Source organism: Protopterus annectens, chromosome 3.part0 (genome assembly GCF_019279795.1).
Source record: "Protopterus annectens isolate FY-2018-M chromosome 3.part0, PAN1.0, whole genome shotgun sequence".
In the NCBI taxonomy this organism is placed as follows: Eukaryota; Metazoa; Chordata; order Ceratodontiformes; family Protopteridae; genus Protopterus; species Protopterus annectens.
In genome coordinates, this window is record NC_056731.1 from 56,233,716 (window position 1) to 56,258,831 (window position 25,116).

The 25,116-nt window shown below is 39.8% G+C and overlaps 1 protein-coding gene across 1 annotated transcript in view; it reads right to left on the reverse strand.

Moving 5' to 3' along the window:
• CTNNAL1 (catenin alpha like 1) overlaps nucleotides 1-25,116 on the reverse strand; it is a 1,837,423-nt gene that overhangs the window by 610,949 nt on the left and 1,201,358 nt on the right. Inside the window, exon 11 of the mRNA XM_044064584.1 lies at nucleotides 2,241-2,391. Coding sequence (XP_043920519.1) covers nucleotides 2,241-2,391 — 151 coding nt within the window. The remainder of the gene's footprint in view (nucleotides 1-2,240; nucleotides 2,392-25,116) is intronic.

Here is a 25,116-nt window from a genome sequence, read left to right on the forward strand (position 1 = left end):
TTTTCTATATCAGCAGCCGAAATTGACTGAAGAAGGATGCAGGCCCTTTATGTCTTTCTAGGTGTGATACAATGCTGTTTATTTGAGCAGTCCACTTACCTGATGAATAAATGGCTCGAATAAGAACCACAATTGCAGATGCTCATTTTAGCCAATTAATCTGATTGATGATATGACTGTTCAGTAGGTAAGAGCTACAGAATCATGATGCAGGGTGTCTGCTTCTTATAATCTTATCTAACTGCAACTCATTGCAGCATTAATTCCATTACAAGATCAATGTACAAGTTTCTGATATAGGTGTCCTGGGGGCTGTGACCCCAAACTCTCAGATTAAACACACTGAGTCAAACAAACCTAGAAAAAAGTATTACACTCATCACTTGATACGTTAAAGTCACAATGATGCATTTCGATACTGTGTTAGGTTTCTGAACCGGCTGACGATGTGTATTCAGATAATGTGCACACATACTATAGAGTTGTAACAGAACAAAAAAATGCCCTTGCTCAATCAGTGAAATCACCATCTTCTTCAAACAGCAAACACCATTCTTTATTGCCCTATAAATTGCTTTTGACAGACTGCACCAATAAAACAGACACTGCTATTAGCATTTTTTTATTGCACATCAGAATTGTCAGTCCTAAATATTAAATAAAAAGATAAAATATAAAAAACAATGGGTTTTGTTCTAAAACCATCAAAATATACTATCTGTTCTACTGAGAGTACAAAGACAAGACCAAGCAACTTACCAACGACAGAAAAAATCCAGAAGATTGTTCCACATCATCAAAAGATTGCATCCAGTGGAAATGACAGCAATTTAAAAATCAAACAGCTATATTCACTATGCTTTGAAGTGCAAAGAATTCAGGATGACAGCAGCAGAGAACATAAAGAGTTAAGACAACCCCACCCAGAAACAGAAAAAAAACATTTTTCATCTTCACTTGTTTTTCTATGCAGAATTATTGCATCTGTATCACTCAGCTTCTACAATTTTGTAATGTAATGTACTTTACACAGGGTGACTTCCTGCTCACAATGCAGTCTATATTCCTACTATATGAATCGGCCAGATTACAAGTTTCCACTGACTTACAGACGCACTCCGTAGAGCTTCCCATTTATTTCAGTGCTTGCAGACAGTGTTCAGTACATCATCTAGTGCGAGTATCTCTGCATTTTATTAGCAACAAGCTACTAACCATTATTTTCTTTTCATCACTTTTAAGTTTCCTCTAGAAGGAGCTTCCAAACGACTATTTGGTAAAGATTTACTTAAAGCTGAGGTGTCTACTGACATGTTTTGGTAACCACAAGAGTGGCAATGTCACTTCATACTAGGAAAATTACCAGCATTTTCTTACACTTTCTGAACTACTGCCTTTACTTAAATTTGTAAGTAGTCACCCAATTAGTTTTGTTAAGCTTCGGAATGCCAGAGATAGTTTTTCCTTCCACATTAAATTATTTCCACACATAGCCGGCCTTAGGCATAGGCCAACTAGGCCGCCTAGGGCGCCACTCTAGCAGGGGTGCTTTTCCAGTATTTATTTTGTGTAGGTAGACCAGGATGGGGGCACCGGGTGGTACAGTAGGGGGTGCCATAGAGCTCTTTTGCCTAAGGCACCAGTTGATCTAAGGTCGATCCCCTTTGAGGAAGATGGTATGACAGAAATAGCTTAAACTGCACAAACATTGCAAAATACATGCAAACAAAAGAAGATACTTGATTGTTTTTTATCAGGCAGTTTTGATATCAGATTAAATAGATTAAAAAGCACTTTGTGATGAGAAAAAAATCTTGAAATTTTGGTAGCATTGCCCTTTACAGTTTACTTTTCTTTTACAGTACTCAGCTAACCCTGTTTACCACACAGTAACACAGCAAATAGAAAAAGCACTAAAGTTTAATTGCAACCAAAAAAGCTAACCTTTTTTTGGAAACTAAAATAATCATTTAGCAGGGCTTCCAAATGACTAACCTTAAACAAAGTAGCTTACGTAAGTATGCTTCAAGAATAACATTTTAGCAACAATGTTGCTTTAGTTCTTTCTTTTTATTCTTTGTTGGGAAACGAGTGTTAATGTTTTGCATTTCCTTTAAAAAAAAAAAAACAGCTCCATAACTAATATGCATCTCACCATATTCAATTACTAGATACCCATACAAAACATAAACAGATCACCTTTTAATAGCTTATTTGGGATATTTCACTAATACCCTTACCTCGTCTTCCTTCAAATACATCTCCAATTTCTCTTATAAGAATTGACATGTCATTTAGTTGAGACTCCCATGCCTCGCAGAACACATCTAGGTTTTCTTTAGCAATCTTGCTAGATGGATGAATGGCCAGAGTCTGGGCTGCAGAAATGATCTAAAAGAAAACCAGAGAATAAGGTAATCAGGTCTTCCAAGGAAAAGAGTAGGCATACCATAGAGGTAGAAAGATATTAAGATATGTCGAGGGAACACAACTGATAGCACTGTAATGTAGTACAAGCTTTCTAAACTGTAAAGCAAATATCTTCAATGCTATATAGAAAATCTCTCTTAAAACAAAGGTAAACTTGGCAAGTTCCATCACAGATTTATTCTGATATCAGTTAACCAGTAAACCTCTGAAAATGTGCAACTTATGCAATTCTGTAAAATGACTGAATGAATAAGACGCCACCCTCACATTTGCACACAATTTTCTGACTCATCACATCAACAGGCAAGCATAAAAAAATCAATGATTAGTGACCCTTTGCCAATGAGGGATGTAGGGTTTATTTGGAATGGAGCCGGTAGGATTCACTACCTCAAGAATAAGGAATAACGCAAGCCAAAGCAAATATAAAGAGCATACTCGGAACACTGCTTTAATATATTTGTAATATAAGAAAGTTCACTGAATAACATTATTATCAAACATCTGAAGAATACATTGTCAGTAAATGCAATATCGGCGTAATTTGACAACTGTAATCCTCTGTGTTCCACTACAAAATCATACGATTCAGGATGGACAAAGTATAATTCTACAGCAAAACAAAGGATGTTCATTTAGGAGATATGACCACCACAAACAATGCAGAGGATAAGCAATGAATAAGAGCTTCCCCATCACCTACAGATAAAAGATGATGTCTGTATCCTTTCATATGCAGCTTTCATCACTGCGAAAAAAACAGACTGCAGAAGTGTCCACTAGGAAGGCAAAAATGTGTAGCTAGTGTTGAGGTGGTGTACAGTGGAAGGAAATTAAAATATACTGGAGCCCCAGGCAACCTGTAATTGATAGCTGCATATGAGGCTTTAACAGCTAAGCAGGTTAGGGTGGGAGTAAACAGCCGATGCTGGCTCAGCCATCCTGGGGCAATGGAAGCAGCCTGATTGTCTGCATAGCTGACATTTATAGGGGTGTGCGAACATGGCATGCAGCTAGGGTGATGCTGCATTACACACAGACTGGGGGGATTAGCATGCCTGTATGATGAGCACATAAATCACTCTAGGACAGCAGTGACGGCAAGCAGCACAAACTGCCACAGGAAGAGGGGCTTGGTGCCCCATGCATATTAAGTGCTCACTACCAGCTCTAGAATCTAGCCTCTCAAGGAAATGAAAGGACTTATGTGTTTGCCATGAACAGGAAATGAATGGTCCCTATAGCTCTTATATAGATTTGGCTGTCACTCTGGAGAGGAATGACTGTATCTACAGGAAGGTGGAAGGAGAGCTGGATGGTGTGTGGAGCTAAAAAATGCATACCTAATGTTGCACTTGACTTTTCCCTATGTCCTTTATATTTCCACATAGCAGTGAAGTGTATCTTCAGGATTTCCACCTATGAGCATGGCAGTCTCCTCCTTGCTGGTCCTTGGGACAGAAATCCTAGACTCCAAGTTGGTTAAAATACAGATTAGGACCATAAAGCTAAGAGTGGAAGAGCAGTATTTATGGGCAGCAGGAGAAAGGAAAAGTCCAATTATGCAATACACTTACCATAAAAGTTTCTCTGACGGCAGATTTCTATAACAGTAAATCATTACATTTGACTTTTCTCACCTTCTGTTTCCTTTGGTTATGGCCACTTTTTCAACTTCCCCCATCTTTGGATTACATATACACTTTATTATGCCTACATGTTGCCAAGTTACTTTAATGCTTAGGTTTATGGTATTGATTAATACAAGAAGCACAATTACTCTTTAAGGCATTGACTTGAAAAACTGGGCACTGCTGAGACAATATAGGACTTGTACAGTGCATCTGTGCCACATGTAGACAGTTTTTCCAATGCTAAACTGATTGTCCTGTAAAATCCTATACTGGTCTCCTTCCTACAAGGATGCTGATGTAGGTGGAGGAGGGAGCTCAACTGCACCATCTATTAGAAGAAAGACCATTGTAAAGATAAAGAAATTACATTCTAGTAGCATGCCAAGCAGTTATAGGATAGACTTGGGATGTTGACAGTTATAAAATCCTCTGTATCACTGCAATACCAAAACCCAGCCTGGCACTAAAATGAGCTTTTAACTTGTAGGGGTTTATGACTACCCTTGAAGTGGCCTCTAGAATGCCCTGGATGGGTATGTTTCAAACATATGCTACAGAACCTATTTTTCTAGCAGAATATGCGCTACAGAAGTGCCTAGTACAGCTTTATGGCAAGCAACTAGAGTTGCTAATTTGCAGACCTTTTTTTCCAGAAACAAACAAACAAAAAAGGTCCAATCTGTTTTCTGAAGGAACAGTTTTTATGGTGTAGCATATTGGTTTTCTGTGTACACAGCATGTAAAGCTAGTATTAGTTATATTCTACCACCAAACCTGATAGTTGAATACACTAGTTAAAACAGACAGCTAAGCAGTCTTGTCATTTAGGATGGATTAGTCTTTAGAGATACTCTCACTGCAGAACACTGGTTACGGAGGCTTGCACATAAGGGCTTGGAGTTATCACCTTATGTTTGACCTTATGTTGCATCCACTGGAAAGAGTGTTTTCTATTTATTTTGTGTCCACTGAATAAACTGTCTTAAAAAGAGATGGGGTACATTTTCCAAAATAAAGTTCAACTCTCATGATAGGCAAATATCTTTTCTTAGTGACCTTAAATACATGAGCCCTTCAAGAAGGGCAACCTCAATGTTGTATACATCACGCAACATATTCACACATTTTCTGTTCCGTCTCTCAGTGTGGATTAATATTTTATGATTGTTTCTCCAGTCATGCAAACTAACATATTCACATATAACCCTACTAGTTCATCTTCTAAAATTAGCATGTATTTTAGATTTAACCTCAGTTAGTTCAGCAAACCACCAACACATTTTAAAGTATTAGAAAATATACATGCATCAACTCAGCAACCATTAAAACTGAAATTCTCCTTTAGGCATTTGCATACATATTAATTTCAGACTTTTCACACCCCTTGGCTACAATTAACACAAATTACATCCTTTACAATGCATTTAAGACTTTGGGGATGCAAAACAGCATCTGATTTAGTAATGGGGTCGCTCTTTTTTCTGGGATAACACAGTTGCAATCTGTCTTTTGTCTTTGTTTTACAAGATTAACAGATGCAATTAAAATGACCCTGGTATTTTCAAGAAATACTATAAAACTTAGCATAATTATACTTTACTGCTACAAGGCAAACATCAGCAGAATTAATTTACTTTTATAAGCATCAGTAAGGTAACACAGCCAAAATGATTTCATTAGAGTACAACACAACTCTACTGTAATTAACTACACTCAAGTACTAATCCTTACTAAAGTAAGTTTTTAGTTATTTTACTGCAAACTACTTTTACAATGAATAAAACTAAACAGCTAATTGCCAAGACTGTAACCCAGATCCAGCATGCAACACAGAGTTTCTACTATTTAGTAAAATGAAATATTCAAATATAAGCTTTCATTATCTTGAAAGTCTGATGTCTTCATTGTTGGAACACCCACAAAGGTTCCTTACCGGAAAAATCCAGGGTATAAATGCATTGTCCTATACGGATCAACTTAAAGCTTATCTCTATACTCAGCATTTTACAGCTATTTACTATAATACAGTGTGTCCCAAGAAATAGATCATTTTGTTTTTAAATAAAGAGCTGTATAGTGCATACAACATATGGGAGCAGTAGCAAAATATTTGCTAATAAGTTTCCTGCCGGAGTAGTTCCAGAGGTAGTCACTGGTCCAGACATGCTGTTCCATTCTCACAGCCATTGTAGTAGAAGCATTTTACTTTGCATAAAATATTCAATGAGACAAACCACAGAGTTGAGAAATCAAAATATGACATTCAGTTTTATTCACAACTTGGGAGTCCCTACTCTCTCGAGACAACAGTTTAAGTAATCTAAAAATACGGCAGATTTTAACTGCCTGATAGTGTAACACCAGAATGTTTGAAAAGGTTTCCCGGAATGAAGGATGTGGAATGGAGGGCCCTGCAAAACAGGAGCTCAATCAGGCAGAGCCAGATCAATGTCAAATGGGGTCCTAGGCAGGGTAAAGGTTCAAGACCCCCCCTCCACTGTCCCATTACTTGGCTGTCTCCACCAACTACCATAAACACTGCTGAAAACCATCAAATGCACACATTATTTTCTTTACTTTTGAAAAGATTACAAAGATGTTGATTTAATTTAAAACATATCATTTATTCATCCTTTGTTGACCAGGTTAGTCCCACTGGACTAGTAGCCTCTTTTCAGGGAAGACCTGAGATAACATCTATTCTACAAGGTTAAATTTGGCTAGGGCATTGAGGACCTTACCCTAAAGTTTATAATAAGTGTCACTTGAACTACCACCAATGTAAGCAGATGCAGCCTTAGTTTAACATCTCACCTGAAGGATGATAACCCCCCCTTGCTGTACTTCAGTGTCAGCAATCCATCTCTCTGGTGTGGGAAGAGAACCTACATCCCTCTTCACCAAAGACAAGTGTGCTGCTTGTTGCACCACTAATATTGCTTTTAAATTTAATAGTACAATCACTGATGGCCATTTATTAAACAAAACAGTTGCACATTGAAAACAGACTTAGCATGAGCAACAGTAAACTTCTCTTTCCTTGAATCTCACAATCATTGAAAATACACCTAGCCAGTGGTGGTCTAAATGTACCCTGGTCCCTAGACTGTTTTCAAATCATGGGCCCCCAGCACATTTTTTTAGGCCCACACAATAATGCATGTGTTTGATTCACCTTCCTGATCATTTTAAATTCATTTCTTTTTTAAAACAGCAACACTTGTTAGAGTGCATTTTAAATTTGTAGTTTTTAACATTTTTTCAAAAGCAATGAAACAAAATGTATGAACCAATAATGACAAATGTACCAATTTCAGAACATTTCAGCCAGTCTAATAACTGGCAGAAATTCTTGATTCTTCAAAGGGTCTGGAAGAGGATTAAGGATGTTGCCGCCTGTAGCCAATGTACAGAGTCTGAGCCTGAGCAGGTCACTTAATTAACCAAACTGGCATTTGTAGTGAGTGCATTTCACACACACACACACACACACACACACACACACACACACACACACACACACACACACACACACACACACACACACACACACGCACACAGTTCCTTATTCCACACAACACATTGCAATGTGAGTTCCATTCAGTAAAAATATAAAAGCTGTGTTCTCTCATGTAGCAGTTAATTATCACAAAGCAGTAGAAACTGCTGCTACAGGTGTTCTTCTGAGCTGAATTTGAATCTCACACATGCATGCATCCAATTTCATCCCTGAATATCATCTTGCACATGTTTGCTGTGTCACATGGAAAAAAAACATCTTAAAGCAGCAGGTGCTTAATTAACTTAATACCATGAAATAGAAGTTATGTGCTTATCATAACTTGGTATCTATGTTGTCCAATTTCATTATGCATCTCAAATGGGTCTTCAGATCCATCCTTGGATCCAAGCCAGCCATTTCTACAGACATACGATCCAAGCCTGAAACTTCTCCCTCTCCCGTGATGCCTCATTCCTCCTCAAACTCTCAGATCTCGTTCGCCACCATTATAGTCCAGACGAGATTTTGAGCCTCTGCTTCTCGGGTAGTTTTTTTATGAATTTTAGTTCTTCTTTCTTCTAAAATATATCTCTTCTTTCCTCTATATTGTCTGTTTTACAGTTTAGTGTAGTTCTAACTCTCCTCCCGTTACTCTACCAGTAGTTTTTTTGCTGGCATTAGGTCCTTCCTGCCCTCTCTCTCTCCTCTCTTTACTCCTTTCTCTATAGCTACTCCCCAATCTGATGCCCACAAGAGATATGTTTATTGCTTGGGCCAGGGGCATCGATATGTCTTGCGATATTTGCTTGGCATTCAAACCCCAGGCCCTGGCCAATAAGAGTAATAAGCTCATCTTGAGAGGGCTTCTTCCCTCCTCTAGAGTCCAGACTCCCACTCACAAAAAATGACCCCCCGGTGATTCCACCTCTGAAAAAAGGAGGAAGAGGGAGGAGTTTGAGGCTCAGATCATATGTCTGTAGAAATGTCCGGCTTGGATTTGCGGACGGATCTGATGACCCATTTGTGATGCATAATGAAATGGATAACAGTAGATCTTTTTTTTTTTAATTAAATTTATGTTGTGACTGAGCCCCCTGCCAGCACTTGTCCCTAGGCAACTGCCTAGATTACCTAGTGCTGGATCCAGCCCAGACCATAACCACACCAAGATCCCAGCAGACTGTGAGGCATATCTAAATAAAATGACAACCATCATCATAGAGTCCAGAAGTACCCCCATAGGTGACTTCAACTATCCCTCCATCGATTGGAGAAGCTATAATATCACAAATAAGTATGCACAAAAATTCTTGGACTTCATTAATGCCAACTCCTTATACCAAACAGTCCAAAATCCAATTAGAAACTTGAAAATTCTGGACCTGGTTCTTACTAACCTGAGCAGCCTATGCTCAGCACCAACCGTTACCATGTAACTGGTTACATCTGGCCACAGTGTCACAACATTAACCTTACCGGCAAGACTGAGTTACTTCAAGAACCTTATGTTTTCAGAGACTTCTTCAAGGCATATGTAGTATGACTAGTTGATGACCTAACAAAATTCAACCCCCCCCCCCATGATGACATAGTTATATTCATAGATACATTCTATGCCCACTTTCATGATTGCATCGGGGTCTCAGTTCCCATAAGATACAAATACGGTGCTACATTTAAGAGCAAATCCTTGTGGTGGAACCACAATATTAAATTACACAATAAGAGTAAGAAATCCATAGCTCATAAAAGCAAAAGTAACACACATTTATCTGGATAACTCAGAGAGATCAACCAAGAACTTAGAAATAAGATTAAATCACCCAAAGGCAAGCATAAATTGAGAACTGTCATCCATGTTAAGGATGGCAGAAAGCCTTATTCAGCTATGGAGGAACCTCCACAGTAATATTAACAGTGGTCTGAGTTAATGCAAATAACACCAGATACTCATCCTAGGAGGGCATAGAAAACATATTAGCAGACAAATAGAGAGCAAACTTTACTCCCATATCTCTGCTTACTCATATGCAGCACTTTATGCCATCCTTCTGGTTACCCCTGGAAAAAGTCTCAAGTGGTCTTCCAAAGACCAAGAAAAATAGCTCCACGGGCTTGGATAATGTGCCTGTTTAATCATATGCCGAACCTCGCATCACCAGAATTGATCTGACTCGCATGTCCTGCATCAAAAAATACTGTTAGAAAAATAACACAAAATACCTGAAAAAAGAAAATAATGTTTACAGCAAAATGGTTTGACCAAGAAGATAAACATTTTTCTCCTGTACTGCTTAGTCCCTTATAATTTAGTATATAGAACTAAGCTATCATTTCATTTTAATGATAATAAAATTAAACTGATGAATAAGGTTTTGCATATGGGCAACAAGAGCAGGTACACTTTTAAACACAAACATACTCACTTCATAAACAAATCATAGCTACTGAAACAGCTGGAAGTGAATGTATAAAAGTTTTCCTGGGTAAGACCACTAACACACATGTACCACGACTATTATATTATCAATATTTGCTGCAAGCAAAACAATTGGCAACAGAATAAACCAGTAAAAATGTTTGAATTTTATAGAGTGGAACAAATGAGTATATAACGGAGAGCAATTACTGCAGCAGAAAAGACAAAAACAACAACCATGCAGCACAGCCTCTTTGCTGAAGAATTCTGGAGAACAACAAATGTAAATGGAAGACAAAGGGTAAAGATCAGGGAGAACTTTTACATACTGTATTTCCTTATAAGCTTAATGGAACAACTGCTTTTGCATAACACAACGTCATTTTTGACCATGAATTCTACCAGGAAGTATTTCCTGGTACATATTTGCACCCAGCTGAAAAAAATGTCTGATATTATTTCCTGACTGCAAGCCTCACTAAATTCTAAATTTTATGAGGGACACAGCAAACATACAAGATGGAATCAGTGATATTATACAAAAACTATGCACAGCTTAGAGTTTTCAACACAGGAGATTACTCCCCCCACACACCTGGCATTATTCATACAAAAAATGGGGTGTACACTTGATCTTTTCTGCAAGAACGGCAACTCACAAGAAAGAGAAAACTTCAGACTGCACATGCACCAATTTACTGAATTGTAATATATATATATATATATATATATATATATATATATATATATATATATATATACACCTTATGATCTGCAGAAGAGAAGGATTGGTGGCAGATTGCCAATGCCTGAAAAAAGCACAGGTACTTAACATGCACTCTCAGTTACCTGACAGGCAGTCTAAGAAGGGTATAAAGTGCATAATAAGAAGTGCTACGGCAGGAGTGACAGGAGACATTGTACCCCAAAAAGTTAGTTGGAAAGGGGTCGCTGGTGTGCAACCTTTTGCTAAGAATATTTTAAAAATACAGGTGATTTTATAGGCAAAACTGATTTTAGTAAAGCAAAAGAATGAGCTGAAAACAGACACCGGTTTAGACAAAAAGAACTACATCTACCGTCTGTCTGCAATGGTGGCAACCTGCCCTGTAATTTCTCAAATAAGTATTAGCAATAGGCTAAATGAATTTAACAACTCAGCAGGGTGTTTCCCTTTATTTGTAAGCAAAATGCTTTCATTATATTCTTAATATAACGCTAATTTTAATTAAGAAGTTTAGAATGAGCTAACAGCACAGCCCATCATCTTTATCTTCTGTCACCTGTTCCCCGTCTAAGCACCGAGCCTCCCTCTCAGCTAAGCTAATGATACATACATTTCCCTTGGAGAAAGGGTTCTATAGCCCAACTCTTCACATCATGGTAAAGGTTAAGCACCCACAGCTGTCATCATTTGTGTGGATGTTTGGGGCTTTCTTTATGAATGTTTTTCTCCCTTACACAAGCCTGCAGACATATAAGTGGGGATATACAATGTAATGATGCAAGGGTAAGAGAGGGTATACAATGTACTGATGCAAGGGTAAGAGGGGCTATACAATGTACTGATGCAAGGGTAAGAGGGGGTATACAATGTACTGATGCAAGGGTAAGAGAGGGTATATAATGTACTGATGCAAGGGTAAGAGGAGGTATATAATGTACTGATGCAAGGGTAAGAGAGGGTATACAATGTACTGATGCAAGGGTAAGAGGGTATATAATGTACTGATGCAAGGGTAAGAGGAGGTATATAATGTACTGATGCAAGGGTAAGAGGGGTATACAATGTACTGATGCAAGGGTAAGAGGGGCTATACAATGTACTGATGCAAGGGTAAGAGGGGGTATACAATGTACTGATGCAAGGGTAAGAGAGGGTATATAATGTACTGATGCAAGGGTAAGAGGAGGTATATAATGTACTGATGCAAGGGTAAGAGGGGTATACAATGTACTGATGCAAGGGTAAGAGGGGGTATATAATGTACTAATGCAAGGGTAAGAGGGGGTATACAATGTACTGATGCAAGGGTAAGAGAGGGCATACAATGTACTGATGCAAGGATAAGAGAGGGTATATAATGTACTGATGCAAGGGTAAGAGGGTATACAATGTACTAATGCAAGGGTAAGAAAGGGCAAACAAGTGTAAAGGCCCTGCCCCTCCTCTTGCAATTAAGCACTGGCATGTCTGTCTGGCTTCCACCAGTAGATTTTAACATGGAGTATGTACCCCAGGCATGCAGGTATGCACCCCAAGCATGCATCCCCAAGCCTTCCCTTTGAGAGAGATGAGCAAGCATTGTCGCATGTTTTTGTCTCTCTCTCTCTCTCTCCCTCTAGCTCTTCCAGTCCATAAGCCTCTAACTGAAGCTAGTGTGTGTTGGTTGTATTCGGGGCTTGATCCCTCAAAACCACAGTTCATTTTCTTGCAGATGCAACTAGAACAGCTTCTGTCAATTGCCTTTTGTGAAATCAAGGTAAAGTTTGAACTTTCGAGAAAAAAAAAAAACAGAATTTCAGACTTTATGGTATTATCTAGTCAGTACTCAAAATACAAAACCATAGATAATTGAGAGACACGACAAAAGTGTCCAACATACATATAAGGATACACTTAGTTTAAACCGCTTTCACGCTAATTTTAATATACTTGCACTCCTATTTAAGTCATTAGCTTAAATTGCAAAATAAAGCACCCTTCATAGTGTATGTATAGCTGAGATCAGCGTGTCCAGCTATATCTCACATGAACTCTCTCTCATCTCCTTGTAGTTAACAGGATGGAAGATGCATCACTAAACAGAAGCTTCGTATTTTCCTTGCTTTCTCCCTTTTTTACTACATGGTAATTGGTCAATCAATAATGAATGCTTAACATCCTCAGGGGTGATCTCTATACATGATTCATGCCTCCTTAAAACAAACTCCAAAAATGGTATCCCTGGATGAAGCATCTACATCATCACATACACATCTAGGTACATGCACACAACACACCTGTCTGCTGCTTTGCTTAGTTTACCAGTTAATCAGTGTCAGACATAGGAATAATCTGCACACATTCCCGGATCTACTGTTTTACACCAAGCCTTAATTAGCCATATGGCCTAATGAGTAAGGTCTTTATCTGCCAAGTTTCTAGATGTAAACATCTTTTTCCTATACCTGTCCAGCTGTCTACCTTCTCCATACAAAATGCAGTGATGCCAACACAAAGTACTTTTGTCTTGTAAAGTGGAGGAGTAGAACATAAATGGATCTGCTTTGCGGCTGTTGTACATTTGGCCCATATTTTAAGCCTTGTACCTTTTGTTGACCTTTTTTTGGACAGGGAGAATGAAAATTATAACTTGTGCAACTAATCTTTACTTCCTGCATAATGTGATCAGCTGTAATGTCCAGTCAATGGCCTACTACCAAACCTGGATGACCTTCCTGCACAGAGGTACACATGTAATGCCTTCTTTCCTCCCATACGAAATGCAACATATGTCTTATCTATTGCAGGAAGGACTCTGGCCACAACTCTCTCTCCAGAGTTTATAGGGTATGGAACATTACCTTCAGAATTGGCTGTTTTATATGAAGCCCCTTTATGGATTTTATATTTTCCAAGTACAGGAGAGCAGTCCAGGTTTGTTCACCAATTCAGCATGATGTCATCCATTGTTAAACAATGGTATCTGCTCTGTCACATGAAGAGAAGGTCCATACTGAGAGGGATGACTATCATCCTCACTTTAAAGGCCAGTAGCAAGGGTCTCACAGCAACCAAAGATCAATGAGGAAGTGAAGACTTTTCAGCCAGTGGCATCTTTTATCCAGGGAATCACCCTCATCTGCAGATATGCAAATGTGACTGAGAAGACAGAGGCTGACATGAGGCACAAGAGCTGCATAAGCATCTTCACTCTGTCTTTGCTGCGGCAACAAAATTATGACTTTCAGAGCCACGTCTACTGGCAGAAGCAGCACATACTAAAGAGTAACCAGGTTTACATGAAAAATAAATACATTGATCTAGGACGAGACATGACATATTTAATTTTATGGTAACACTCCAAGGGCCTGTAACTATAGAGGAAAGAAGCAAGGTCCACTAGCCAAAAAGTCCAGTGATGGAGCTCCCAGCTGCCTGTTTAAAGTGAGGGAATACAAAAACTGACCTTCTCTTGCAATGGCACCATCAACACAATCAACAGCACCTTGCTGAACTTTAGCTGTGCAGAAAAGAGACCAAGTGCCAACACTGTAGTCTGTAAATGACACCATCCAGATGATGTGTAAATGCAGGTGCATGACTGCCTAGAGAGTGACCATATCAGACTGGAAACAGAAGACAAGCTCTTTGAAGTGTTTGAGACCCAAGATGGAGTCAAAACCTTCAGTTCTCCTAAAAAAAAAAAGTTAAAACACCACTGTCGCTATTTAAAGAAGGAAAAGGGTCTGTAATTTCTTTGAGGAGTTAAACATATACCTCTGCAGAAACATCTTTGCCTAACAGTTCTCCAAACTGGGGCAAATTATGAGAAATTTTCTCATGGAAGCAGTCCTGCTGGGCACTCAGGAATGCTGTAGCTGCATTTACAAGGTCATCCTCCTGGGAGTTTTCATCAAGCAGAGCCAGGGAAGGGAATACCACCAAATGTATAGGATGTAATTTTCATCCAATGAATAAGATGCTTCTTTTCGGGGGAATTAACAGGGTCAAGAGAAGGAGGAAGTAGCAGCAGGATATTGCCTTTGGTTATATGCAACAGGCAATAGCTGGTTCACCCAGATCATGAGAAGCTTCCCCAAAACAGGATATCACCCTGGAATAAGGCAGCAGGAACAGCTTGCCTGATCTCTTTAAAGGAAGACAGCTTGAGATATGCCATCTGCAGCAGAAACATTCATAACTCTTGCAGCTCACTGGACGCAGGTGATGAAATTATTTTGTGCATGAAAGTGAACTTAGAAAGCAACTGTAAGTGGTCTTTTTCAGAGACTATATCAGGAAAAATGCCACTTTTTTCCACAAAGTACAGTTGTGCAAAATCTTACCACAATAGTAGATATCCTTCTCTTAACTGTTGCAGTATTCCCTACAACAGGGATCCCCTGCCAAGGGCGGCCCAACGACCGGCCATTATACCAAAGCCTTTAGGTTGATAAGTGTACACCGTCCATCACACATATGCTCCATGCATACAGCATAGGGCATAAAGGTGACATCCAGACATATCCTCAGAACTGAGAGCCCCAGTAGGAATGCCACTCCAGGAATTATAGAAATAAACACATCCAGAAGGAAAAAGAACCAGGGGGAGGAGGGATGGAGTGAGTGATACCACCCTTCTTACTTTTGGGGAGAATGCAAGACGGTCTATGAACAAAGGCTGGCTTATTAGTGTAATTCCTAAGGAATTTAGGAACAGAAGAAGCAAAGATATGTTTTAGATTTTGTAAGGCCTTACCCTTTTCCTACAGGGACTTAAAACAATTCTGCAATATCTGCTCAGCACAGAACCAAAAGCAGCAGCTGTAAAAGAAGCATCTGCTGCATCATAACTGGATTTAATAGAATGTTGAGCCACCTGAGAAGAACTCCCTAACAAGGAGACAGCAGAAGTCTTCCCCTCAGAATCAGAAAGATTAGAAATAACATGACAAGCCTGAGACAGAAGAGCCAGAATATATCTTGTCATATGTGTCTGAAAATTGACAGCCCTAAAAGCAAGGGTAGCAGAGATACAAACCTTCTAATCCAGCCTTTCCATAGTCCTACTGTCTTTATCAGAAGAAAGCAACTTTGTAGAAGGCAGCAACTTTGACGGCTTGTCAGATGCCACAGAGAGGTCAGCACTTATAATGGAACTTTCAATCATCAGACACCTTATAAAACCTGTCAGTTTCTTTGGAAGCAGGGGGCTGAAAATCAGGAACCTGAGATGTAGTAGAAAAGGCATCCAACAAGGCAGCCAGAATAGGAAGAACAGCAGAAGGTCTAGGAAAATCCATTTGCAGAAGCTTATAATAACTTTTCTGAACCTCAGACACCTGGGCACAATCCCATTTGAAAAATTCCATTATTCTGGAAATTGTGTCTCCAAAGGAAATCACAAAAGGAGACACAGGAGTTGGGGACTCCTCTTCCTCAGAACCACAGTCTAAAGGAGAATGAATATGGAAAGAAGAGGCAAGGGATTCATCTGAATGCTACTCCTCCCTCAGAGGAATCTTGTTTCCTAGGCCTCTTAAGAAGAGAAGATGGACAAGGGAGAGCTGGAACAGAAACTCCTTGAGAAGGTTTCAAAGCCATAAGGGCAGTAAACAAACCTTAAGTGAAATTCATCCATTCACTCCGAGGGTCCTTAGGAGTAGGAGAAACCTGTTCAGTTTTTTGTTTCTTCTTTAAGGGGGCATCAGCCATGTAAAACATAGAAGGCTCAGACCCTGTATGACACTCTATAATGGTAGTCGGCACCTCCTCCTTAAGCCAAAATCTGAGGAACACCCCTAGGCCCTTCGGGTAATAATCAGTTACTATTCCCCCTGAGCATCCAAAGTGGATGTTTGCAAAGTCTCCATAGATGTGCATGAAGCCAGATCCATGCCAGCCTCTAAAGTGGTCGTAGTAGAGGAATCCAACAAAGGAGCTGGGTGGTCTTCCAGGCTTTCACTAGCCTTGAGAGAGACATCCAGCAGAGGCGGCACAGCCAAAGAATCAGACCTAGCTTTTTTGCCCTTCTTCATGGATGGCTGACCCTTGGAGCAGGAAGTTCCTTCCATAGCGTCTTTTGCCAAAAGCTTAAGATGTTGATTTTCTAAAAATATGGCCAAAGAAGAAAGCCAGCTATGCAGAGTCTTTGGGATGAAAGCTTGGCAAACAGAACAGGATGTATAGTCGTGGGAAGCACCTAGACAAAATAAACACTGCTTGTTATGGTCTTTATGGGGAATCTGTCTCCTGTACTGGCATTTACCCTTTCTGGATGGCATGAACCCCACAAGCAACAAAACAAAAGGAAAAAAGATAAGAGCAACACCCCAACAGGACACTTATCTGAAAGACAGCTTGGTAAACCAGCAAACAAAGCCAGCATTCAGACCAATGATCGAAGATGGCATTTAGACTGGTGGCAAAGAAGTTCTGAGGATGGCACATCTGGATGTCACGTTTATGCCCTACGCTGTATGCAAGGAACATATGTGTGATGTACGGTGTACCTTTGCAACCTAAAGGTTTTGGTATACTGGCTGGACATCAGGGAGCTCTTGGCAGGGGATTTGAATTATAAGAAAACTGCAACAGTGAAATGTAGGGACATCATGATTGTCCAAGAAGGATGAGAACCAGTAATTAAAGGATCCAAGCCCTAAAGTGGCAAAGAATAAATTATTTTCTACCCTTTCAAAAGCTTTTAATTCCTTATCTGTCAGCACAGTTGAAAGGTGTTCTGATCTCTAGGTCCTATGCTGGATCAAAAACCTCAAACAGAATGTGCCTATGGGTTTTAAGCTAGGGTTATTTTTCACACCAACAGCAAACTTCAAGACAGAAGGAGGAGATAAATTTGTCTGTTTCCAGGCCTTATAAATGGTATCATACAACACCGGTAACATGGAAAGAATGACTCCTCCTGACTTAGGTAATGGTTTGACAACTTCTGGGGTAAAGTTAGGAAAGCAACAAAAGAGCTTATAACTTGAAATCTACCTGAAGTAGGGGAGTCACCAAGAAAGACTATAAGGAGAAAGGAAGTCTCACCATTCTCGCCTACTGCAGAAACAAGAGTTTCAAATTCCTCAGAACCTCCCTTTACTGGGCTGGGGAGAGGGGGTGCTCAGGAACACTGTCCTGTCTCTACCTTTGACAAGAGGCAACCTGAACTCATCTGATCCTCAGCGTAATCTGGAAATTTGTGGATAACACTGTGCTTGGTGATGGAATCCCACACCACAGGGTAACACATTCTGAAGACTGAACTTGTTCGTGAGACACCGGTGTGGCTTTTCATAGGCATCAGGATATTGTTTCTTAAAAAGTGGTGTTTTCACAGTCATGATGACAGAAATGAGAAAAGGAGCACTGCATGCACATCCAGAATATAAGCTATGTCTGTGTGCCAACCTGGTAGGGGAAGACTTCTGGAAGTCTTTTTTAGTCTTGCTGATAGTCCGCTTTGGCTCAGTGGAAGGTGGAAGGATTAGATTCTGTAAACTCAAGTTCAGCCACTATACCTTCAATGGCCGGCTCAAAGGTTTGTTCCCTGTGAGATCTTTGGTCTATTTCGGTCTTTGGTTCACCTCACATCGATGATGCAGTGGGCCACAAGTTGACTCCACTGTGTCCTATCGGCTTCCACTGCTTCAGCTTCCTCCCAAGTGATATTCAGGTGATGGAGTTCTCTTGTTACAACTCCTTTTCAATTTTGTCGAGGTCTACCTGGTCTTCTCTTGTATCCAGCTACATCTCAGTTGAGGGATTGTATAGGAATCATGTTGTATCAATGCAGTTAACATGACTAAACTAACATAGCCTTCTTTCCATAATGATATTTTCAAGTTTCCACTGTTGCGTTCTTTCTCTAACACTCTCATTTTTTACTCTGTCCTTCCACGATATTCCCAGAATGCATCTTAACCATTTATGATGGGTTGCCTCAAGTTCTCCCGTGGCTGATACTGTGATTGGCCATAGCTCAGTGCCATAGAAGACTGTAGACAGCACCAGTATTTGATATAGCTTCATCTTTGTAGACAGTGCAATGTTTTTTGATCTCCAGATTTTGGATAGTCTACTGAATGCTGCACTTACCTTTCTAAGTCTAACCAGCACGTCTTTCTTGTAGTTACCTGTTTGAGATATGAAACTGCCCAGGTAGCAGAAGTTGTATCTAATATTGATCCTGCAGCTGTTGTGTCTGTTGTCATTCCATGCTTTGCGGACCAACACTTTGTATTTGTCAGGATTCATTTTGAGGCCTACTTTTCCACCCTGGTTCTCTACTGATGTGGTCACTGTCTACATTCCACTCCATGTTGTATCAATTAGAGCTGTGCTGTTGGCAAGGTCCAAGTCACATAACTTGTTGCCAACAACCCAGTCCAGTCCCACTTAGTTTCTGTGTAATTCTTTCCATGTGACCCAATCAATAACTATTGTGAATAACAAGGGAGACAGTATGCATTCCTGTTGTACACTGGTGACCACTGCAAACCAGTCACTGTACTCATGATTCACCTGAACTGTGCACTTGCTATCTTGATACAGACGAATTTTGGAGGCAACCCGTATTCTGCCAAGATGGGCCATAGTAATGGTCTACGTATGTAGTCAAAGGCTTTTTTGAAGTCCACAAAGTTGACAATGACTAGTTTCTTTCAAGCTGTTGCTTTTTCTATGATCTGTCTTAATGCAAATATCGGGTCAGTGCAGGATCAGCCTGATCTATATCAAGCCTGTTCCTGTATGAGTCTGTTATCAACTGCTTCTTTCACTCTATTCAGTAATACACTGCAGTTTATTTTATTTATTTGTAGTTTGTTTGCCAGTATGGTCCATTGGGCTGTAAGGAGCCAGTTTTCAATGGAGTCCTGGGGAGAAAAGCTCCAGAACATTACAAATGACATAAAATAGGTTTATTATAAAAACACAATTTCAGAAATGTAGTAAGTTGGCAATTGAGGAAACAATTAATACAAATGCTAAAACAGAGATTCTTTACAAACAGTCAAAAGTATTAACTTAAGTTCAACAAGTTTGCATTTAAAGCAGCAATTTAGTGCAAAGCAAAAGCAGAATTATTAACAGACAATACAAGTATTTACAAAATGTGTTGGTTCCTGCAGTTGATTTATAGCAGTTATAAAGCAAAAGGAGACTATACAGATGTAAAAGCTTGTAGGAAATGAAATGAGTTAAGGGGTTTTTATGAGGGATGAGAGCAAGAGCATTACCACTGGGATGTTAGGTGTGAATGAATTAAAGTTTTGAAGGAACAGAGTTGGCAAATGGTACAGATGAGGTGTGGAAGAGAATTCCAGTAGTGTGCTAGGGAGAAGGATAATAGGTGTTTGCCTGCTGGGCGGACTGGTTTATGTAGTTCAATCAGGTTTTGGAAGTTAGATCTAAGAACCCTATTTGGAATGTGCAGTTTGAAGGTAGAGGCAAGGGAGGGGCAGAGTGAGAAGGGCTGAATATAAGTTTGCGAGCTTGGATAGTTGAATATAGGTGAAGTAACTGGGTAGCTCTAGCCAATTTAATTGATGAAGGGCAGTACAGTAGTGGTTAGAGGATCTGTGGTCTGTTGCAAATATAGAAATTTTGTTGTACCAAGAGGAGAGTTTTGTCTTGAGGGAGGATTGTAGGTTAGTAAGGATTGTGGCACTAGAGGAGGGATGGGATTAGTTATGTGCTGGAGAGTGTGAGCCTGGTGGAGGGAGAGATATAATGATTGTGGCGGTAAAGCATGCCTAGTTTGTTGTGAGTTTTTCTGATATGTACTTGTAGGTGGGAGTCAAATTTTAGCTAATCATCAATGGGAATTCCTAGTAGCTTTGCATTGGATACTATTTCCAGGGGAGTGTTGTTTTCACTAGTGACAGAGAAGGAATTAATGTCTAGGATGGTGGTTTTGAATGGGGTAAATATCATGAGTTTGGTTTTGGTTGCATTAAGTGCTAGGTGGTTGTCTAGCATCCATTATTCTGTGCTAGAGGAGGCTTCTTGGGTTAATTTTTGTAGGGTGGGGATAGTGACAGCAGAGCAGATTATTGTTGAATCATCTGCATATTGGATGAGGTTGGCGTTAGGGATAGCCTGGTGGAAGTCGTTTATGAATATGTTAAAGAGAAGGGGTACTAGAATTGAACCCTGGGGCACCCCTGTGGGAGACTCAAGGAAAGGGGAGGTAGCTTTCTTCCACTTGAATGCCTGTTTCCTATCTGTGAGAAAGCTGGAAAACCAGTTGACAGAGGAAAGGGATAGATTTAGTTTAGAGAGTTTAGTAAGGAGAAGATGGTGAGAAATGGTGTCAAAGGCCTTTGAGAGGTCTAGGAGGAGGGTGGATACAATGTGACCAGAGTCATGAGCCTTGCTGACAGTTTCTAGGAAGGAGAGCTGAGCAGTGGTAATACTATGACTGGGCCTAAAACCATGTTGTGTGGGAGTTAGAACATGGTTATTTATAAGATAAGGTAAAAGTTGTAGATGGATGCATTTTTCGAGAAGTTTAGAAATAGGGGATAAGATGGTAATAGGTCAAAAGTTAGAGATGATGTTGTTGTTGCCCCCTTTATGTAGTGGGATAATAAAGGCCTTTTTCCAGAGTTGGGGAACATGGCATTCCATAACTGATCAATTAATTAGAATGCAGATGGGCAAAGCAATGGCTTCAGTGGCTACATTTAGGAAGTAGGAAGATATTTAATCAGGGGCATTAGAACAAGGTTTCACATTTTTTTGGATTTTTTTTATAGTGGAGATGGGGATGGGATTCATAGAGAAGGGAGGAGTTTGGGAGCTAAGGACAGATGGGGGTGGGTGGAGGAAAGGGTGAGGAAGTGGGGTTTTTAGTGAAGGATGATGTAAATATGGCTATGGAATCAGTAAAGAAGTGGTTGAATTGGGTAACTAGATCTAGGTTAGAGGCATTTGGTTCAGGGCAGGGTTTTTCTTTTCTGCCTGGGTTGAGGAGAGAGGAGATTCCATCCTATATTTTGTGGGTTAGAGTTGTTGTTGGATTGAAGTTTGGAAAAATAGGCTTTGCAGAGAGATACATTTTTTTACTTTATTAAAAAAGGTTTTATATTCATTAAGGGTGGTGGTTCTGTGTTTATTGTAGCATTTCCAAGCTTTGTCTTGGAGTTGCATCCAGACTAAGGTATTTTTGGTTAACCAAGGGACAGTGTTACTTTTGATGAGTTTTGTTTTTAGGGGGGCAAAGGAGTTAAGTAAGTTTAAGAAAGTTATACTGAAATAAGAAACTGTTTTCTAAGGGAAGTATTTTTAGTGGGTTCCAGTTTATTTGTTTTAGCGAGCCTGAAAATGTGTTAGGGTTAAAGTTTTTAGGGACAGAGTAGATCTATAGGTATGAGTTAGCTGTAAGGGGAGATAAAGCGGTCATCAAAAGTGGGAGAGTAGTCCCCAAGTGGGTCAGGAAGGATACCACTATCTGAGATATAGTGAGGGTGGGAAATTAGGATCCAGTCTGGGATGCTTCCAGTGGAGAGGTTCTTAGGTCGTCTGGTAGTTGAACTGATGAGCTGAGAGACATTATATACATTTATGTTTGTGGGGATTGAATAGTGGACCAATTAATGTTAACATCCCCCAGAATTATAGTCTCATTGGTGATTTTAGAGAATCAGGAAAGAATATCTTCAAGGACTGAGATATTATCTCCAGAAAGGATATAGAAGGAGACTAAGCAAACTGGCGAAAACTTTGCCTGGGACTAACAATGTGATTCCATGCCAATTTGTGCAGTCTCTAAGATTTCCCTTTTTTAATAGAGGGATGATGATGCCATCATCATCATCACATGTTCCCTGTGAGATGGCCCATAAAAATTAAACTCTGGATGGACCAAAGTGAGAAGGTCATTGCTGACACCCCAGGATGCAACTCGCCCAGCAGTGGTCACAAGAAATTAAGACATAAAGGTACCTCTCATGCTCCTGTTGCATTCAGCTAATAGCGAGGCATGAGTTTGATCATCTTACAAGTTACAGAAGATGTCATGTCTTGCAAGATGTAGAAAGCAGTCTTTTGGATGGAATTTCTGATGGGAAGCCTTGGCATATATTTTGCCTCCTGCTCACTTGCCTTCTGACAACTGTCTGACATTGATATGGGATCACAAGAAGGACACTTACTGCAGGTCCCTGCACTAGCCACCATCCAGAGATCCAACTGTCTTGTGGCAGCAGCCTTCATCTATTTGTGTCTCCTCCTGTGGGTATTTGGGTTAAAATGCTGGCACTTTTAGCAGTTCTTAATAGTGCATATTTCTATAGCACACTATAAACAGTCCATTGCTTGTTAGTTGATAACTACATGAGCACTTACAAGTTTTACTTCACTAGGAATCAAAAATAGAAACTTTCCAAAAACATACATTAAGACTAAAATCTAAAGTGTGAGTGACAAAAAAGAAGTGGGTTTACCATTCTAGCCTAATGAGTGATGATATATTTGCTTTTGGGAAGTGAATGAACTACTCAGAATAGGTATTACAAAAATGGTGATATCAGAAGGGAATATTCTAACAGTTACCCACTGCAGAAACAGTTACTCATCTCTGATGTTATTTCAGGAAGTGGACTGCCCAGTAGGTATTATTTTTTTCTGTTAACTCTTTTCAGCAGGCCATCCAAACAGTTGTAATATACATTCACTATTCTCAACAGACTTTATATAAGATAAAAACAAAGATAAAATATACACCTTTCTTATTCAGTCAAGAGATCAGACTGTGTTTCTAACAAAATGTACACAGTGTCCCAAAGTCTACAGGACCTTGTGATATTACTAGCAGTAATGAGGCTCTAACCTCACAAATGTCGATCACAAAGTGTCAGGGCACAACAATACCGGACTAAACTGTACCTGATATTTGGAGGCACAGCTCTCTAACATCTACAGTAAGTGTTCAATAAATCTGAATTACAGACTCCTAATTCATAATTTTACAGATAACAGAGTACTCATCATATAAGATGATCTTTGAGAGGACCCTCTGTCTCATGGAACAGCTGAGATATCCTCCCAGAGTGCCATATTTTACCACAGTTCTTCAAAGATCCCCATTTCCTAAGCAAAGTGCATGTGCTCCTCCTGCAGGCACAGTTTGTTATGATAAAGCTCTGGTAGGACCATGGGGCACACCTAGCTCATATTCCCCAGTTCTAGACCCAATCAAGTTTATGAGCCAAATTTGAAATATTAGGAAAATTAAACAAGGATTAACTTTCTAAACTTGTAATAACTACAGGGTGCACAACACATGAAACTGGTAGGACCATCTAATCACTAGAGCAGATGTGTCCAACCCGCGGGCCGCATGCGGCCCTCAGAGCTCTTCCATGCAGCCCTCTACCTTTAACTGCAACTTCAGTGTGCACATGCGCCAAAACACTTTTTTCATTTGTTTTTCGCGCCTGTGACCTGTAACAATAATGTCGTTGTGGGCATGCGCCAAAGCACCCTTCCTGTTTTGTTTTTTTCACGCCAAAGTAGGATCTGTGTAGTCATGCCAAAGAATCAGAGTGTGTGTGTTCATGCTGAAGAGGATACGTATTTGCAGTCATTGCCTCTGAAAGGGACAGCACCTAACTGTATTAATAGGCAAGAACCAAATAAAATAAAATCGTGCTGTTGGCTGCTGTGATTTTTTTTATACAGTATACTTTCAGACAGAGAATCTTCAGCTCGTAGTATGTGTTTCCATAACAGAAGTCAGTCATGTTATGGGGGGTCTACTATGTTAGTTTAATAATCTCCACTTTAAAAATAGTATTTTTTTTCTGGCTCTTGTGTATGTAAACTTACTCTCATGTTCTCCTTCACTTCAGCGCACATGACCTTATTCAGCTCCAAGAGTTGCATTGCTCTCTGCATACAGGCGCATTTAAGTACATTTGTTAAACAAATAAATGTATTTAAACAGTTGTAAACAGCATTGTGTATGGCTTTATGCAGTTTCCAAACTTCTGTAGACCATTAACTTTCTACTCTTCTATTTAGAAAAAAATATTAAATTGTGGAAAATGGACAGTAGCATGACAAATGGGAGTAAATGGTGCTGCCACTGTGTGCTTCTCAGTCATTTGTCTAGCTAGGGTAGCTTCTATGCAGAATTTATAAAGTACAGTTGTGTACACTTACCATAAATGTAGAAGTTCGAGTGTATTCACTGTTGCAGTCATTACACTTGGGATATCCTGCCAGGGGTAGCCCTCAGTCGACCCAAATACCAGAGGCTTAGTATTTCTGCGTCAGTTTCTGTCACTCCAGGACTGACGTCAGGTCATCAGTGGTATAAAAACAGGCAACCAATGCCATTACATCAATTTATCTTGCACCAAATGTCAGGAGCTTCCAAATAGGGAGCTAGGTTATGGTGGATTAACACTAC